General features: G+C 36.6%; 1 protein-coding gene across 1 annotated transcript in view; it reads left to right on the forward strand.

The window, feature by feature from the left end:
* Positions 1 to 14745, forward strand: part of DPP10 (dipeptidyl peptidase like 10) — a 656594-nt gene that overhangs the window by 614113 nt on the left and 27736 nt on the right. The window contains exons 18-19 of the mRNA XM_036320739.1: positions 4733 to 4828; positions 4936 to 5005. Of these exons, the coding sequence (XP_036176632.1) occupies positions 4733 to 4828; positions 4936 to 5005 (166 nt within the window). The remainder of the gene's footprint in view (positions 1 to 4732; positions 4829 to 4935; positions 5006 to 14745) is intronic.

Here is a 14745-nt window from a genome sequence, read left to right on the forward strand (position 1 = left end):
GGAGAGGGGAGAGTCCCACTGAGTCCCTTTTTTCCATAGTTCATAAAGGCTACAGTTCTTTGTGCCTTGATATCCCCTCTGATTGGTCACTATCCCCCTTAGATTGGTTACTATCGCAACTCTACATCACAAACCTCATGTGAAGTACTTGAGGTTCCCTCCTTCTTCTCCCTTATTGTTCTCCTATTCCCTCTGGGCTTTCTTCCTCCCTCTCTGAGTGAGGGGCTTCCTTTCCTTTATTCTGTAAATGTACGCCTTCTGCCACTCCCAGCTCCCTTATCTTATGGAAATGTACCCTCTGCTGCTCTGTAGCCCTGTGCTTTTTCCATGGACCCCTTAATTCCTAAAATTTCCTAAACCTGCCTATTTCACCCCTAAAAACTCCTTTCAATAGAATATATGATTTAAAGGAAAATTCTAAAGTTAAAGTATCTGAAAAACACTTTACTGCAAAGTACTAAAATCAAATTAAAAACCTGCAAGAGAAAAGATCAGTGAATTTGAGACATTATCAGAGGCCACTTTTAGTCACAGAGGAAAAAAAAAATAACAAATGAAAGAAATGAACAGAGCCTAAGTTAATTTATATTTTAAATTGAGTCAGAAAGGGGAAGCAAGAAAAAAATACCTGATGAAACTGTTGCCAAATCCAAATTTAATGTAAAGTATAAAATGCTCAACAAACCTTAAGCAGGATAAATCCCAATAGAAAAGCAGTGATGAAAGAAAGAAAAAACAGATAAAGGAAAAATTTAAATCATCAAGAATACAAACACACTATATCCACACATTCATCCATAATAACAAAGCCAAGAATGACTCTGGAGTTTTCTTTAGAAGAAAGTAAACCTAAAGACAGTAGAGCAAAATGTTTAAAATGCAGATTAAAAAAAAAAACAAAAACACACACAAAACAAACAATAACAAACGTCAAACGAGAATAATAAAAGCGAAGCCAAAATAAAGAACCAAGAAGCTGAGAATGCATTTCTAAATAATTGATAAAGAGCATGGATAGGGCTTATAGGCAGTAATGTGCGTTCCCTAAGGGCGTTATACTAAGGGAATAAACTAGCCGCAGAGGACAAAAACAGCATGATTAAAGTAGAACTGAGAAAAATAATTAAAAATATTTTGAGCCAAATGAAAATAAAAATACAACTAATCCAAATTTGGGGCTACCTAACATTGTGATTGGAAAGAAATGCATGCCTCTAAATTGTTAGTTTATAAGAAAGAAAAACTTTAAAATCAATCATCTGAGCCTCCACCTTAAGAAATTAGAAAAAAAAAAAAGAGCACATTAACACAAAGTAAGTTGTGGGAAGGAAATCCTATATAATAAAGATGTAATATGCAAATGGTCAGTATGTAACGACCAACCGCATAACGCAGCGGTTCTCAACCTGTGGGTCGCAACTCCTTTGGGGGTTGAACACCCTCTCACAGGGGTTGCCTAAGACCATCGGAAAACACATTATGATTATATAATTACATATTGTTTTTGTGATTAATCACTATGCTTTCATTATGTTCAATTTGTAACAATGAAAATACATCCTGCATATCAGATATTTACATGACGATTCATAACAGTAGCAAAATTACAGTTATGAAGTGGCAACGAAAATAATTTTATGGTTGGGGGTCACCACAACATGAGGAACTGTATTAAAGGGTCACGGCATTAGGAAGGTTGAGAACCACTGGCATAACGGATCAGCAGGAGGGTGGGGCAGTGAGCAACAAGCGGGCAGTGGAGAGCTACAGGAGGGGACAGGGCCGCAAGCCAATGGGGTTTGGGGGGAGGGAGGACAGGGGAGCTACAGGAGGGCGGCAGCGAGCTACTGGTGCACGGACTTGTGTGCAGGGCTACTAGTAATACAGATAAGAGTGGAAATAAATTATATAGAAAATAGACAAACAATAAAGAAATATATGTAAAAAACCAAAATATTTTTCTTTCAAAAGATCAATACAATTCTAGATAGATTCGTATAAAAAGTATGCAATCATTATCATTTTTATTAATGGAATAGTTAACAGATTCTAAAGACATTAGAATGATGGTTATGGAATATTACATGTAATTTTATGGCAGTAAATTTGACATCTTGTATGAAACAAGTAATTTTCTTTAAAGACATAAATTGTTAAACAATCAAACAAGAAGAAATAAAATGCTTAATAACCTGTTATCTATTAAAAATTTTAATTCACAGCTAACATTCTTCCCACAAAGGAAACTCCCATTTCAGTTAGTTTCGCTGGTACATGCTGTGAAATATTTAATATATTGATACTAAGCCTACATAAACTCTTAGAAAATATAATGATAGCATCAACCAGATCCCAAATCCAGCAGAGATATTACAAATATAAAAAATCAATTTTATTCATGAATACAGATACAAAACTTCTTAACTAATTACTAGCAACTAAAATCAAGCTGCTTATAAAAGGATAACATATTATGATTATTTGGAGAATCCATGGTAGTTTCAACATTCATCAATCAATTAATATAATCCATTATGAAATATTGTAAAAGCAAATAATTTAGAAAAAAGCTATTGATTCATTTGAAAAGAATAATATTAATAAATATTAATAACTCAGAAAAAAGATAAACTTCTTAACTTGGTAATGCTATCCACAAAAATACTACAACTGACATTATACTTAATGTTGAACTATGGAATGCTTTTCCCCTAAGATTGGGAAAAAGTAAGGAATACCTGCTCTCATCCCCTTTATGCAACATTGTATTAGAGGACTTAGCCAGTGAAATGAAGAAAACAATATATAAATAGGTAGAAAAACTGTACTTATTTGCACAAGACTTACCTGTAAATAAAACAGAAAATAAACAAAAATATGAAATCCACACCCACTCACACAACTATTAGAAATAATGAGTCTATGTATCATGGTTACAGGTATAGATCAATATACAAAACCAGGTATTTTATAAACTATGATGCAATGCAAAATTAAAAAGTAATTCAAAATACTATTTAAAATAACATCAGAAATCATATAATATTCAATAATAATCTAACAAAAAAGTGTAAGTCCCCTAAAATGAAAACAAGCATTGTTGAAAGAAATTAAAGAAATTAATTGGTCTAGAAGGCCCATTTTTAATAGATAAAATATCTCCAATAAGTATATAGATTTAATATATCAGTAAGAAATCCCGCTAGTTACTCATACTCCTCCATGTTTGATGATTGTTCCTCTCTCTTTTTTTCATTTTTATATTAGTGGCCCAGTACACAAATTCATGCACATTAAAAGGAAATTAATTAGAAGAAATATTTTAATATCGCCATTCACCCTTTCTCTATAATAGAAATGTCAGCCAAATTCACGATGGACAATGACAGATAGAAACACACCAGTGTGATTAGTGCCAGTGAGGGCTTTATTTGTGTCACCCATGTGCAAGCCAACTTAGTCTTTTATACATATGGAATAAACTTGCTTAATTAGACCTGCTTTCTAATGTAGCTAAACTTTTTCCAGCCCTGTGAAACACCCCAACTTCTCTTTCAGGTAATTGTCAGCAACACAGCAGCAAATATCAGCACGAAGCAGATTATTATTGTAGATCATGCAGGGAGAACAAAGGGTAAAATATTTAACTGCAGCAGTGTTTGACTATATTTTGGGCAGTGAGAAAACCTGAAGTCATTTTCAAGGTCCACCATTTCTTACTTCTTTTCAGTCAGGTCAAGTTTCTAAGCTTTCTAAATCTCTGTTTCCTGGCTAATGAAAAGAAAATAGGATTCCACCGAGTCTCCTATCTACCTACTCCAAGACTTCTGTGAGGATCAAATGAGATGAGGCAAGGGAAAATGCTTCACAGACATTTGGTTAAAGTGTAAATGTTTCCACCTGGCTATAAAGCAAGTCATGTTCCTGGGCTGAAGAAACTGCAAGGAGGCTAGTCACTAGGGAGAGGAAGCCGGGCGTTGCTATATGACATCATTACCGGGACGGTGGGACGCTTAGCATATTAGCCTTTCATATATATAGATGCTCTCTTGCTACATTGTCAGATTCATTAAATTTTTCTGAAGTATCTAATATGTTATTAATCTCACCCAGTATTGTTTCATTAGATCTCATAGTTTTCACATATCTCAGATTTTGCTTTTTAAATTTTTTTTTAAATTTAACTTGTATCCTTCTCTTTAAATTTCTTTCATATTTTTCCTTAACAGCTTCATACTTTTTCTTATCTTATTAAACACATAAAATATAATTACAATGTCTGTTTAAATATAATTATTTATCCATTATATCATTTGTGTCATTCCTAGGTCATTTCTATTGATTAAATTTGGAACGCATCATGTGTGGTATTTTTCTGATATTTTGCATGCTTGGGAATTTTGAATTGGAATTCTGGATTTCTGAATTTCATCGCATTGGGTGCTTGATAATTTTGTATTCTTTTTAAATATAATAAGCAGAGTAGGAACATGATCAGATTTGCATTTTGAAAATGCAAATGCTAATTCCAAGTATAGGGGCAACTGGAGAAAATGTCACTGGAATTCAGTGAAAAAACTGGTGTAGTTTCCAGAAGAGAAAGTATGAGCATTTCATCACTGCTTAGCTCATGCTGCCAAGTGTTAACAGCTGGATAATTATTTGTTGTGTTGCACTGATTCTTGATCAACACACAGCAGTTAGTAATTTGTACTTCCTTTTTGATTTGTAGAATATTTTATATTGGAAAGCAATTCCATGCTAAAGGAAGCTATCCTGAAGAAGATAGTGAAGTCAGAAGTTAAAACGATTCATATTGATGACTATGGTAAAGTTCTGTGCATGCTATGTTATTTAAGAACAACTTTCTCTGCATCTTATAGTTTTACTTATAAATGACTCTACATCTTTAATATTTTGCTCTTTCTTTAAAAGAACTTCCTTTACAGTTGTCCTTTCCCAAAGACTTTACGGACCGAAACAAGTATGCTCTTCTGTTAATAATGTAAGTATTTTATTTGTTTTTGAAAAAAAAAAGGAATCTAAAGATTTTATATTTTTTCTTAAGCCTCACATGACAGCATTCTGATTAAAACAAACAAACAAAATAACCCAGAAGAAGTGTAGTTAACTGGGGAGCTGTCAGTTGTATGAGTGCCTCAAAGACACAGACATTAATAGTAAGGAGGGATGTGTAATTGCTTTGTCCTTCTTTCATTCCAAATGGGACTGAATGTTACTATTGGGTATAGTGAAAGGATATGATTTGGTTTATGTCTGCTTAACAATTGCTCAACCAGACATAAACCAAAGTATATATATATATATATATATATATATATATATATATATATATTATTTAAATGATATTGATGGGTGTATAAATTTCTTTCTCGGGGATTTATTTGTCATATCAAAGCTATGCTCACTTCACAAAAGCATTTTTTTTTAATTGTGGTATGAACACTTAATGTGAGATCTACCTTGTTAAATGTTTGCGCTCACAGTACAGTATCATTAGCTATAGGTGCAGTGTTTCACAGCAGATGTAGAACGTATTTGGTTTGCATGACTGATACCAGCTACCCATAGAGCAACTCCCATTTCCCCTCCACCCAACCGCTGGCAGCCACCAGTCTACTGTCTGCTTCTATGAGTTTGACTACACTAGGTACCCCTTGTAAGAGGAATCATGCTGTTCTTGCTCTTCGGTGACTGGTTCACATAGCATAACATCCTTAAGGCACATCCATGTTGCAACATCATGCCCTATGTTGTTAATCGGGTGTTTATGTAATATGGAGGAAACGTTTCTTTTCATTGCTGAAACATTGGTTACGCTTATATCACTCCTATCAGTTTTCCTTCCTGGATGCTTGGCCAGCAGGAAGTAGTTCTCATGCTCAGAAAACTTGAATATTAGGCATCTCAACATGGAATTGACTCTAGAATTAAATTAATCCATGCTTTCTGTGAGATTATATTGTGGCTGTGTGATATTGGGCACAGAGGCCCTTAGCAGATAATGGTTCATGAATTTGATATTGATGTAGCATTGTATTCCTGAGAGTTATGCTATTTTCCTTATTAAAAACCCAGCCAGCATATTGCTATGGCAGTCTAGAGTTATATCAGAGGCTCAGTAGCAATGATAGAAATGACAATAACATTACTTGTTATGACTACTAGATGCAAGGATAGTATTGAGTCTGCAGAATCAAACTGCCTGGCTTCCAATTCCACTTTAGTCATTGCTAGCTGTATGTCCTTGAGCACATTACTTAACTTCTTATAAGGATCAGTTTCTCCAAATGTAAGCAAACATTGCAATAGAGCCTGTGTCTTCAGGCTGCTTTTGGATTAAGTGAAATACATCATATGAAGTCCTAGCACACATGGTTATTATAATTAATGTGATTATAATTCATTATTTAATATAGACTGTATTGATTTTATTTAGGTATTTTAATAATTAGAAGCAATTTTTCACTTCATTTTAATAAGCCAAATAATACAGAAAATAAAATACTTAGTATTTTCACTTGGCCCAGTGTTTATTCCTAACTATAGCGCTTTGGCCTCAATTCATTTTTTATGCCCAGACCTTTCTCCTTTGTCACAAATAGCCAAAAGGGTCTTGAGTCTCTCTGGGGAAGTTCTTATGAGCTCTTTTTTTATGTTAACTTTTTATTTTGCTTCTTCATTTCACCTTTCTGTTTTCAGTCCCTACTTGAACTACATGTGTGACAGATTGAGGGAAATATTTAAGGCATAAAAATGGAACAAAAAGTGGAAAAGATTCAACCTCACCCTCTGTTTCAGTCCTATTTGCCTTTGGGAAAAGGGATTGTCCTTTTCATTCAGTGGGAAATATGGTTTCTCTAGGCATCCTTGCTTAAAGGATGAGTCCTTTGGGAGATAAGTAGACAAGAGCTACAGATTCTCTGTAACTAGAGTCAGAGAAGACAGCTGGATGGTCCTGGCATCAGGTTTGGGCTTTGCTGTGGGTGATTTTTAGTTCATAAGAGGAATGTGAGGACTAGCACAAGACTCAGTTTCTCTTGTTAGGAAGGGATAATCAGGTCTTTTTTAGAGGCAGGCTGGTAGAGTAAAGGCACTGGCTAAGGTTCAAACCCTAACTCATTTACCAATATATTGCTTAATCTTCCTAAGTTTCTGTTCCTTTATAGATAAACGGGAGATAATGACATGGCATAATTTATATCCACATGTGTTTGGTAGAGCATGAACATTTGTACTTAGGGTTCAATAAATCATAACCATAATCATAGTTATTAGTAGAAGTAGTACTTTTTACCTTTTTTTATAATCCTCACCTGATAATAAATATATATATATATATTTTACTGATTTTTAGAAAGAGTGTGAGAGAGGGAGAGAGAGAGAAAAACTTTGATGTGAGAGAGACACATTGATTGGTTGCCTCCCACACACGCCCTGGACTGTGCTGGGAAGCAAACCCACAACTTTAACCACTGAGTAGTATCAGTTAGGGCTATTAGTAGTATTTTTAATATTTAATATTATCACTATAACATATATAGTTTAGCATCCATAAAGTTATTTAATAGACATTCATTACTAAAGTCGATAAAGTAATCTAGCCAAGGCCCATAGAATTTACTTTGTAACTTTTTGGTTGATGAAGAAAAGAATGAAAGTGAGTATCATTTATTAGTTTTTATAAGCTGATTATACTAAATATTAATTTACTTTATTCAAACAGCTTAGTTTTCAGATGTAAATTCTCAGAAGTTTAGTGGAATATGACTTATAAAACTAAACTGAAGACTTTTTAAATTTTTCATTTAAGAAATGATCTATTGTCTTAAGCTGCATGATCATGACTAAAATATTTATACTTGGAAGCTTATATGTGTAAAGATGGCTTAAGTGTGAAGTGTTTTGTAATTGTTTGTTAGATTGTCTATAATTTAGAGGCATTGTTTTTCCTTAAGGTTAAATCCTGTTTTCAGTGACAAGTGGATTTCCCACTCTTCAAAAGAAGATAATGATAATTGATGATTTTTTTTTCCTTAAATGGGCAATTAGTGAGGAATAATAGATAAAGTGACTATTATTTAAATGAGACTAAGAGATGATTATATGATTTTGGCATCACAACTTGATTGCTATTCTGTGCAGTGCATCAAGTTCTCAACAGAATGAGCCTCTTATGTCGCATACACAGATGGGTTTACAACCAGGAAATTCTGTGATAAATACATGAGTAGGAGACAGGTCACAGCAAATGCCTGAGTAGCTGGGAGGATGATGGGCCTTGAAGAAAGTGACCACTGGCAATTAGCAGGTTCTTTTCTATTAGATATTCATTATTGAACCTCAGAAGAAATGGTCCTCTGAATGCTTCTTTGTGTCCATATTATCTAAAACCCAAATCTAATTTCATGGTATTGAAAGGGCTGGTGAATCAAAGGCACAGGATATTTTACTGTAATAGAAAATCTAAGAAGCTTTGTCACTACAAATATATCTGAATGGCCTCGATTTTCAGTGGTTTCTATGAGGTCATGACTCCCTTTTCCTTTCCTAATTCTGTTCTCTTTCCAGATGCCTAAACATATTTCTCTAGTTTCTCTGTTTAACATCATAGGCAGTCTTTAGGGACCCAGGAGTCCATATTCACCTTTATACACCTATACATATGGAATGGACATACATCTATATTAATTTCAGCATTTATCACTTTGAACTGTTATTGTTTATGTTCTTATTTTCTACTAATGCATTTGTAATTTAATGTAATGCACATGTACCATGTTGCTTTTATGTGTAGGAAGCTATACTAATGTCTGTAGAGAGACATTAAAAAATGACAAGAATCTTGAAATCTGTAATAGTTTTTTAGATTTAAGTTTATCTCTAAGCACACATAGGAGAAAGAATCCTTTTAAAATGTACTGACAAACTTATAATTTTCTTAATTGTGCAGGACTGGAGATTATGTGGAATAACCTACAATTACAGTGCTTATTTGATAAATACATAAGCATGAATCTGAATGCCAAGACCCTGGTAGAAAGCAATCCAGACAGATGCACTGTTATTAAAGATGAAGGGTTGTGTGTTGCTTTGTTTGCGGTCCATGGAGAGAAGTGCTGTCAAACTAGAAGTTTCATTCAGTGCTAAGAAATCACCATCTTTTTCCATTTCCTGCTCTTTTAATGTTCAACTTCTCTACACCACACTTGATAAGGTCTAACTCAGGGAGGCAGTGACTGTTCAAGTTAATGTATGGGATGAAGCACACTCTATCTGACCCCATGACTTGGTTCCCTGTCCTTAAACCCATGTCTCTTGAAATTCTAATGAATTCATGGATATCCAGCAAGTCTTATCTTACTGAAGCTCTCTTTCCCTCTCCTCATCAGTCTATCTTACAATAGTTAATCCAAGCGTCCATATACAAGTATATAGTTTTATGTCAGCAGACTCTCCATCTATCTTAAACCAAATCATATTGTCCCTTTTCCATTTGTGAGGATGGTTTTATATGTTAATTAAAGAATTTCTGACTCCCACTAGATTTTGGACCAATGTTTCTGAAGGAAAATCTGCAGTTTAGATGTTAGTATTTAGAAAATTAATTGATAGATTGGCTTATGGAATATTTCATATCTTCTTTTAAAATATATTTTATTGATTTTTTACAGAGAGAGAAACAGAGAAGGATAGGGAGTTAGAAACATCAATGAGAGATAAACATCAATCAGCTGCCTCCTGCACACCCCCTATTGGGTATGTGCCTTCAACCAAGGAACATACCCTTGACCAGAATCGAACCTGGGACCCTTCAGTCCACAGGCTGACACTCTATCCACTGAGCCAAACCGGTTAGGGCTGAAATATTTCATATCTTAAGAAAATTGAAATGCTAAAATATTCATTTTATGTAATCTATATATTAAACAGTGCCTAACTTATTTGTGTATTTTTATAGCAACTAGCTTTTGTAATAAGAGTCACTCCACACATATGTGTTAAGTGACTAAGTGGATGATGTCCAAAAACCAGATAGACATGGGTGCTATTACAGTTCTAGCTGGAGATCATCATTCATTTTTCTCTAAATATTTTCATCACTCAATCAATGGTATACATATCAGAATTCTACAACTTGGTCATCTTGATGAAAGAGAAGAGCTATTTGTCATCTTTTTTGTACCATTTTTTAAACATTTGTACTGATTGAAGTTATATAGCTACTCATCTCCAACAGTCAAGATAACGTCAATACATGTTTCATACACACACTGTCTTTTCAACAAATGATATGGGAATTGTCAAAAGTTGTGAATAGCATTATGCTCACGAGATCATAATATCTTGACTTCATCTTTAAACCCATGGGGTTGTTCAAGAGTCAACGCTCTTCCTTTTCAAGCCCATTCGAGGCAGACATCACATCTAGAGGATTCTAATCTGCCACCTTGCGCTCAATCACTTTTTCCCTGTCCCTTTCCCCATTTTTTAGTGTTGTGCTCTATACTCTATTTTTGAGTTGCCTTTTCACTCTGCTCCTAGGTTAAATTTCATGAGATTTGTATCTAAAAATGTGGCTCTTCTAGCTAAAATCCTCTCACTTTTTCCTCCAGTGGTTAGACATTCACATTCCTAGCACAGCATAAAAAGTCTTTATCCATTTCCTACTTCTCTCTTCATCGTCATCTTTCTTTACCCAGTCCCTAAAGAGAGAGTTAGTGTTCCAGATATTTTTTTAAAACTGCTTTATTTTGGGAAATACAGGATTCTCAAGCATTCCTCTGTGTTTTTTACACAGTCTTCCAGTGTCTTTGATTTCCTTTCCCAACTGGAAAAGTTATATTCATACTTGAAGGTGTGTTTATGCATAATCTTATGCATACCTCTATTATTATTTTTTTGGATTAAAAAGTTCTGCCCTTTCCATTACCCAATACTGTCTGTTTTCATAGCTATTCTCAGCAACTGAAAGCAAAGATCATCAAACCCTCTTCTATTTCTACTTCCTCATTCACTCTGTTAGAAATGATTCTAAATTGAAATTGCCAATGTATAGGAATTAATGTAGTAGGACTTTGACAGCAGAGATGATTTGAAGATTGGCGCTTCCTCCTATTTTTTTGCACAATTTCCTATGGTCCCTTTCTATTGGTTCTCTTCTGCTGTTTTCATGTGCAAAAATGTGTATCTGAGGTTAATTTTGTGTGGCTAATACTAACAGTCCATTTTTGAGTTTTATAACTGGCTCATTAATACCCATGCTGTTCAATCTGTGTTCTGCTAAGCTTTTCATTTTTTTTTGGCTTCCTATGACAATCTAAATAACTTGCTTTAAGTAACTAGCTTCTGCTTTTCTTCATTCATCTAATGGTAGTGGTTATGCAGTTTTTATATCATGCTCAGGAGTTAATATCTGACTTCTAGTCAAGAGAAACCAAAAAAGAGCAAAGACAAAGAAGAATGCCTTAGTAGACAGAAATTGACTCTGATATGAAGAAGGCTATTCTATCACAAGTAGAAGGAGAAAAGGGGAGAAATAAGAAGAGTAGGGGAAGGATGAAAAAAATATTCAGTTGTATTAATGCAAAATACCTTCCCAAATTCAGAAATCCAAGTTCTGGTCAAGAAAAAAAATCATTACATTTATTGTCTAAGCAGCTTTTTGCATATAAAGAAAACATGTAAAAACAATAATGCCTCAAAAAGAAGGCCCAAATTCTGTCACAAATTCTATAATCTAGAGAAGTGTTTTAGGATACAATTATTTTGTTTTTATGAAGCTGAGATAAGTATATATCTGTGGGAACAGGAGAATAAAGAACTTACAGATACTGAGTCACATAAATTATGCACAAATACACAAACACACATGATTGTGTGTGTAAAGAAATCAAATACACAAACAAAAAACAAGGAATACATACATACATCTTTTTATTCTAAATTAACTTGAAGACCCACTCACTTTGAAAAATAGAAACATTTAATGCAATTTAAATTTTCTTCATTTAGACTAAACCAAGCTAGAAAAACTTGTGTATCCTATCTAATAAAGAGAAAATATGCTAATTGACCCTCACACCATTGCAAAGATGGCGACGCCCACAGCCAATAAGGGGGGAATATGCTAATTGACTGCCCGACCCTCAAAGATGGTGGTGCCCACAGCCACAAGATGGCAGTGCCCAGTCCCCTCATCCCCACCACGCGCCTGACTCCAGAAGTCCCCCAGTCCCCTCAGCCCCCCAGCTACCAGAGGTGCAGGCAAGCCTCGGATGGTGGCTGGCTCAGGTAACCAGGGCTGGCCAAGGCTTGCACTACCGGCAGTGGCAGCAGCAGAGGTGTGATGAGGGCATTGCCTTCCCCTGATTGCCGGGTCACCTCCTGCCCCTGAGGGCTCCCAGACTGTGAGAGTGGGCAGGCCGAGCTGAGGGAACCCCCCTCCGGTGCATGAATTTTCATGAACCAGGCCTCTAGTTGTTACATAAAGGCTCAAGAATTATAAATGCAAAGTTGCCTAGGATGGCCAAATTTGGGAGCTCAGCTTCTATGAGAAGAATGGAAGATGCAAAGATCAAGTTCCATAGCATTAACCAGAACTGGGTTAATAATATTTAATAACTACCAAGAACCAAATACTTGCTAAGTGATATATATATATATATAATCTTTAATAATAAAAGCATAATATACTAATTAGACCAGACAAAGCCAGTGGGGGCCAAGGCAGAGGTGGCAGCACTGGCATTGGGGGCTGAGCCCCTTGCATGAATTTCGTATGAATTTTGTGCATCGGGCCTCTAATATATCTATCTCTATCTCTATCTCTATCTCTATCTCTATCTCTATCTCTATCTCTAATCTCTATCTATATATGCCAATGGATAGGAATTAATATAGTAGGACTTTTGACAGCAGAGCTGATTAGAAGATTGGTGCTTCCTTCCATTTTATTGCACAATTTCTGTCTGGGAGATATTCCTGTGATACCTTTCTATTGGTTCTCTTCTGATTATATATATATATATATATATATATATATATATATATATATATATATATATATATATATATAATTTCACTTAATAGTTGCTATAACTCTGCTAGGTGGACACTATTGTTATTACCCTAAGCAGTAAAGATAAGCAAACTTAGGCATAGAGAAGTGACTTGTTTAAAGCCACTGGTCCTGGGCTTAACTCAGTTTGATTTTATTAATGTATAAAACCTGTGCCCTGTCCACAATGACACTCCTACATACCTATAAAGTTCAGGTCATTAACAAAGGCAATTTTTCTAGTAAGTTTAACATGGATAAGATCTCTGAATGCATATATATAGAACAAAGGTGATGGAGAGTAATACAATTTGAGAATTTAGTCAATAAGCACACTTTTTTATGTATTATCAGGTAGGTCTCATCAAAATCACCACTAGAAACACAGGCTTAGGAACTCTAAGATATGGTCTGGGTAAAGGCATCAATAACCTTGACCATAACACACACTTCCCTAATTATAACTCAGAAGAAAAGTAAATCAGCCAAAAATTATACTTTAAACAAACCACGGATCAGGAATTTGCAGATTATATTAATAATATTAGAGGCTTGGTGCACAAAATTTGTGCATTCGGGGTGGGGGGTCCCTCAGCCAAGCCTGCACCCTCTCACAGTTTGGGAGCCCTCGGGGATCATTATGGGAGCACACTGACCACCAGGAGCACCTCCTGCATTGAGCGTCTGCCCCCTGGTGGTCAGTGTGCATCATAACAATCGGTTGTTCCATCGTTCGGTCAATTTGCATATTAGCCTTTTATTATATAGGACTAGAGGCCCGGTGCACAAAAATTTGTGCACCCGGGGCGGGGGTCCCTCAGCACAGCCTGTGCCCTCTCGCATCCTGAAACCCCTCGAGGATGTCCACCTGCTGGCTTAGGCCCGCTCTCCGGGAGATTGGGCCTAAGCTGGCAGTCAGACGTCCCTTGGGTAGCTCAGGAGCCCTCGGGGTATGTCCACTTGTTAGTGGGGAACAGGCCTAAGCTGCAGTCGGACATCCTTAGCACTGCTGAGGAGGCAGAAGAGGCTCCCGTCATCACTACTGTGCTGGCAGCTGGCAGTCTGGCTGCTGGCTGAGCAGAGCTCCCCCTGTGGGAGCTCACTGACCACCAGGGGGTAGCTCCTGCATTGAGCGTCTGCCCCCTGGTGGTCAGTGTGTGTCATAATGACCAGTCATTCCCAGTCATTCTGTTGTTAGGGTCAATTTGCATATTACCCTTTTATTATATGCCTGGTGCATGGGTGGGGGCTGGCTGATTTGCCCTGAAGGGTGTCCCAGGTCACGGTGGTGGTCCTACTGGGTTGCCTGGCCAGCCTGGGTGAGGGGCTGAGGGCTGTTTGCAGGCTGGTTAAGCACCCCCAGCAGGGACCCTCACCCCTTGAGGGTGTGGCCAGCCTGGGTGAGGGGCTGATGGCTGTTTGCAGGCTGGCCACAACCCCTTCAGGGTGGGGGTCCCCACTGGGGTGCCTGGCCAGCCTGGGTGAGGGGCTGCAGGGCCATTTTCAGGTTGGCCACAGCCCCTTCAGGGTGGGGGTCCCTGCTAAGGTGCCTAGCCAGCCTGGGTGAGTGGCTGATGGCTGTTTGCATGCTGCCAAGCCCCCCAGCGGGAACCCTTGCCTCATGAGGGTGTGGCCAGCCTGGGTGAGGAGCTGATGGCTGTTTG

This window comes from Myotis myotis, unplaced genomic scaffold, assembly GCF_014108235.1.
Source record: "Myotis myotis isolate mMyoMyo1 unplaced genomic scaffold, mMyoMyo1.p scaffold_m19_p_8, whole genome shotgun sequence".
Taxonomy (NCBI): domain Eukaryota; kingdom Metazoa; phylum Chordata; class Mammalia; order Chiroptera; family Vespertilionidae; genus Myotis; species Myotis myotis.